The 5,706-nt window shown below is 41.3% G+C and overlaps 1 protein-coding gene across 2 annotated transcripts in view; it reads left to right on the top strand.

Moving 5' to 3' along the window:
- Akap4 (A-kinase anchoring protein 4) overlaps positions 1-3,148 on the top strand; it is a 10,528-nt gene extending 7,380 nt beyond the window's left edge. For both annotated transcript variants that reach the window (XM_008842605.2, XM_008842606.1), the window contains exons 5-6: positions 155-2,281; positions 2,810-3,148. In XM_008842605.2, the coding sequence (XP_008840827.1) occupies positions 155-2,281; positions 2,810-2,965 (2,283 nt within the window). In that variant the 3' untranslated portion in view covers positions 2,966-3,148. The remainder of the gene's footprint in view (positions 1-154; positions 2,282-2,809) is intronic.
- The last annotated feature ends 2,558 nt before the right edge of the window (positions 3,149-5,706 follow it).

Below are 5,706 nucleotides of genomic sequence, written 5' to 3'. Positions count from 1 at the left end.
TGAATGTGTATTATTGGATACAATTGGATGCTACATTAGCATGTGAATTCCAAATCCCTAATCTGTGTTATTTAGAAGCTATCTTTTCTAAATAAAAGAAAGGACAGAAGTAGCCTACTCAAAGTCTTATGGATAGGTGTTCTTCTTTTTATAGATGGAGGTATCTGTGTGCCTTTTCAAACAAGCCCCCTCAGATCCCATAAGTGTCCTCAATTGGCTCCTCAATGATCTCCAGAAGTATGCCTTGGGTTTCCAACATGCATTAAGCCCCTCGGCCTCTAGTTGTAAATATAAAGTAGGAGACATAGAGGGTGAATATCACAAAATACCCTCTGAGAAATGCTTCAGTGCGTACACTGATCAGCTAAACATGGATTATATGAACAAAAGACCTCAAAGCCTACATCTAGAAATGACGGCAGCCAAAAACACCAATAACCGAAGTCCCTCAAATCCTGCAGCCAAATCTCCTAGAAATCAGAGGTCAGTTGTCACCCCTGATGGAGAATGCTCTATGGACAACCTTTCCTTTTATGTCAACCGGCTGTACTCTCTGGTAATGCAAATGGCCCGTGAAGAAATCAAGGGGAAATTGGAAGGTGGAAGCAAATGCCTCCATCATTCAATGTCTGCATCCAATGGAGACAAAGGGAAAAACAGCCCTCACAGTGCTGTCAGAAAGACTGCTTCTGAGATGGCTCATGAAGCTGTAGAATTGACCTCAGCAGAAATGCATGGAACTGGGGAAGAATGCAGGGATGGTGGCCAGAAAACCTTTCTGTACAGTGAATTATCTAACAAAAACAAGTGTGGAGAGAAGCAGATGTGCCCAAAAGATAGCAAAGAATTTGCAGATTCCATCAGCAAGGGGCTTATGGTTTATGCAAATCAAGTGACATCTGACATAATGATCCCTGTTATGAAAACTTTGAAAGTGCAGAGCTGTGGGAAGCCGATTCTGCCTTGTGTGGTCCTGAAGAGGGTATTATTAAAGCACACCAAGGAAATTGTGTCTGATCTGATTGATTCCTGCATGAAGAACCTGCATAACATAACTGGGGTCCTGATGACAGACTCAGACTTTGTTTCTGCTGTCAAGAGGAATCTGTTCAATCACGGAAAACAAAAGGCAGCAGACATCATGGAGGCCATGCTGAAGCATCTGGTCAGTGCCCTTCTTGGTGAGAAGAAGGAGACTAAATCTCAGAGTCTGGCATATGCAACTTTGAAAACTGGAACCCATGATCTGAAATCCAAGAATCAGAGCCTTGAATTCTCTGCTATGAAAGCTGATATGAAAGGGAAGGATAAATGCAAAGTGAAAACAGACCCATGCTGTAAGTCATTGACAAGTGCCGAGAAAGTCAGTGAACACATCCTTAAAGAGAGCCTCACTATGTGGAACCAGAAGCAAGGAAACCAAGGCAGGATGATTAACAAAGTATGTGCCAGTAAAGATGACAAGAGAGAAAAGATCAGTCCTTCCACAGATCTGTTGGCCAAGGATCTGATTGTATCTGCCCTTAAGCTTATTCAGTACCATCTGACCCAGCAAACCAAGGGCAAAGATTTATGTGAAGATGACTGGCCTGGTTCTTCCATGGGATATATGTCCCAAAGTACCCAATATGAAAAGTGTGGAGGTGGCCAAAGTGCTAAGTCACTCTCAATGAAGCCTTTTGAAACTCATGGAGCTCCTGGACCATCTGCATGTGTGAAGGAAAACCAACAGCTGGATTCACAGAAATTGGATATGTCAAACATGGTTCTGTCATTGATTCCGAAACTCCTTAGTGAGAGCCCCTTCAGCTGTGATGAGCTATGTGAAAGAGAGAATAAACGTCATTTTGAACCCAGAACAAGCAAAGTAGCTCCCATGTCCAAGATACCTGAAGAACAATGCCCAGACAATCCAGAACTGGACTTCATCAGTGGGATGAAGCAAATGAATCGCCAATTTATAGATCAACTGGTAGAATCTGTGATGAAACTCTGCCTAATAATGGCTAAGTACAGCAACAATGGAGCAGCCCTTGCTGAGCTGAAAGAACAAGCAGCCTTAGCAAGCAATCCCAATTTCAGTGGCTCCAGATGTGGCCCTAAAGGTGCAATGTCACAGAACTATCAAGATTCTCCTGTCCCTGAAGTTATCGTTAACAATCAATGCTCTACAAGTAACTTGCAGAAGCAGCTGCAGGCTGTCCTTCAGTGGATTGCAGCCTCTCAGTTTAACGTGCCCATGCTCTACTTCATGGGAGATGATGATGGACAACTAGAGAAGGTAAATGCATCAAAGCCTAACAAATTAGAGATAGAATGGGTGGAGTTAAGCAGGCTAACATTCATATATATATATACATATATATATATGCACATTTCCTCTCACTCTCTCTACACACACACACACACACACACACACACCACAGTTGTGTTTCCACGTTAGGTGGTAGCTAAATCATTTTTATTACAGGTGAGATATGCAATTCTCCTTATCCCCAATCACATACTTTTTTAGGAGAGAGAGTAATGACAATCCCAGATCTTGACTTAGCAATCTGTACAGTCTAACATAAGGGTCTAGCACCAAGGGACAAGTACTTAGTAAACACAACTGATTTCAGAATTTGTGAGCTATGCCATTATAGAAGGTTCAAGGGGAAAGGGATAGGCATATCAGCAGCCTCCAGTCCTGGATCTGTAACATTATTCTTACAATCATGGGTAGAAAGGTGGAAGGGGCATACTTTGTCCAGTGATCTTCTTTATTAAAAGTATTTGATGACTCATGCTAGCTCTGCTCTCTCCATAGCTCCCTGAAGTTTCAGCCAAGACAGCAGAGAAGGGGTACAGTGTAGGAGCTCTTCTTCAGGAGGTCATGAAGTTTGCCAAGGAACGACAACTGGATGAAGCCGTGGGTAACATGGCTAGAAAGCAACTGCTAGACTGGCTTCTCACTAACTTGTAAGCTGAGAGCTCCTTTGACTCCCCTCCATCTTCCTCTCCCCAGCAGCATTCCATCCCAGCTGAAGCCACCCCCACCATCAGGCTGGTGAACTGCACAATATGTAATCACATTTACCAATACATCTGAGCAGTTGCACTGTGAAAATGCCAGGTGCCCTTGCTGGGCAGGACATGAATAAAAAAAATTCAAAAATTTGCTGTCATTTTTTTGGAGGCAAGGGAGGGGAAAACAGGCTCAACTTCCATTGCCATTAGTGTTGGACTTGTGTCAGATCTCACCCTGTGTTATCTTCTAAACACTCAAAACATAATGACGCAACTTGGATACAAGTCCCTAGGTAGTGTTTTTTACCAAAATAATCTCCATTTACAGTCTAGAATTCTATCACCTGTGGCCTTAGACTTGTTTTCTTAGAATAGCATATTCGACAGGATAATGCCTTTTCTAATCCTATGGATACATCTTAGTCTTTGATAAGAGTGTGCAGATGGACTTGCTTAGAATAAAAACAAGTTGAAGAAAGTGTATTATCTACGCACATTGACAGATGGACAGCCAGCCACAACACACACACACACACACACACACACACACACACGGCTCAATACTAATGAAATTCGATTCTCCCCTAAATGCGAATAATCTTTTCTTATAATTTCCTTGTTGATGAAATTTCCTTATCTTTCACTAGTCTCAAAGAAAAATATTCCAAGAACATGAAGTTATAAAATGATAAATTCCCTGTGAATCTCAGTGTCATAGTCTCAAAGTTTCTTTAGGACCTAGGCATTATGTTCCTACATTTTTTTTGCACTTTCCAGAAGTCATTCATGAAGATAGTTGATCGCATATCAGATCAAAGTAATTATTTCAACTCTGTGGACTCTGTCAACTGGTTTGCTATATACTCATGACATGCCATTTCAGTCTTGAAGATGCTATGAGGTATCCTTCTTGGAGCCTTTCTTCATCTGCAAACTGTAGCTGAAAATTACTTTCACACTCTTTAGGAGTTAAAATGAAGGAATATATGTGATAGTGTTTTGTACCTGGTGATTTTGTTACAAATGTAAATATGTGAAGGAAACCATATTTCTCAAAGCATGTCCTAACACAATTGAGAGTGTTCTCTTAATTTCAGAACTTATCACAGGAACTGTCAGCATAGAGGACCTAGAGAAGCACTTTATTTAGAGGAGGTAAAGACAAGAGACACTGACTGACCAAGACTGCCAACTCCCCACTATACCTGGGCCAGTCAGAAGGAAAGACAAGCCCCTTCAAAGCAGGCCCTTTCAAACCCAAGCCCAGCCAGGAAGAAACTGAATCAAACTTTTTCCAGTCTCACCCAACCCCATGTAAAGCTTTGAAGTTGAACCAACACAGGTTTCTTTTTGTCCTTAAAGAAAATCCTTGATAAATAACTCCAGAGGCCGTGACTGCATTTACAGTAACTCAGTCTTTCCCAAGCACAACTGTGTCCCATGGTATTTTACTTTCTTAACTTGGCTCTTAACTTGCTCCCAATTTTTATTATGAGGTAGCCTTGGGAATTCCTTTAAATGTGGAAACAGAGAAAAGGAAGTTATATGTTCTGTTAAATGAAGGCGGTTGGGGCAAGATGCTCTCTAAGGGACCTTCGATTCTGAAATTTGAAGATTAAAACAGCAAGTCTTTTTTCCAAACTTTCTCCAGGAAACTTGTGTGTATGGAGGTAAGTTCAAGGTAAGGAAATTTGATTTTTGCCAGAGTCAGCTGACAGATTTCAGCAGAGAAAGGAACACTTTGGACCTGACAAGGGTCTGGAAGAGCTCAATAGCCCTTAGGGTTTATTTCTGAAGAGTGAGGCTCTGGCTTTTGACCTCTATAAATGAGAAGTGATCCCAGGCATGGCAATAGCAGTGTGGACAAGCTCAATGCCAGCAGCTGGAACATTAAAAAATAAAAATGGAAATCCATTGCCTTTATTAAAATTCTATCTTAACATAACCAATAATGAGAGAAGAAAAATGAAAGAAAAAAAATGAAAAAAAAAATGACAATGAGCTGGAAAGATGGTTCAGTGGTTAAGGGCACTAAATACTCTTGGAAAGGACCTGGCTTCAAAATCCCAGCACCCACACGGCAGCTATCAACTGTCCACATAACTCCTGTTACAGGGGATTCGACGCCCTCTTCTGACTTCTATGGGCATTACACGGCATGGGTGCACTTACAAGCAGGCAATACACTCATATACATAAAAGTAAAAATAAAATATTTTTTTTAAATGACACTTTTAGCCAGGTGTGGTGGCACACACCTTTAATCCCAGCACTTGGGAGGCAAAGGCAGATGAATCTTTGTGAGTTCGAGGCCAGCCTGGTCTACAGAGTGAGTTCCAGACCAGCTGGGGTTACAGGGAGACCCTGTCTCAATAAAAGACTAAAAAATGACACTTTTGAAAATGATACATTTGTACATCAATGAAATCAAACCCCAAAGAGGTTTGCAAAGGGACATGATAAAAGTCACTGGTAAACTGCAAGAATTTGCCATAACGTAAACAACTCCAGCCACTGTCTCCAGGATGACTGAAGTATGTAAAAATACCTAACAGCTCCCCCACAGTTCACTGACGTGTCAGAACATAAAAATCTAAGCATGTAGCCACCCAGTGAGAAAAAAGTCTATTTACAATAATAAAATAAACTCCCCCCCCTTTTTTTTGAAAAGCAGAGTGCCAGACACTAGGTGTTTTA

This window comes from Nannospalax galili, unplaced genomic scaffold (assembly GCF_000622305.1).
Source record: "Nannospalax galili isolate Female #2095 unplaced genomic scaffold, S.galili_v1.0 scaffold741, whole genome shotgun sequence".
Classification (NCBI taxonomy): Eukaryota; Metazoa; Chordata; class Mammalia; order Rodentia; family Spalacidae; genus Nannospalax; species Nannospalax galili.
Note: the sequence above shows the minus strand (reverse complement) of the source record. Positions and strands in the feature narration are given on the sequence as shown.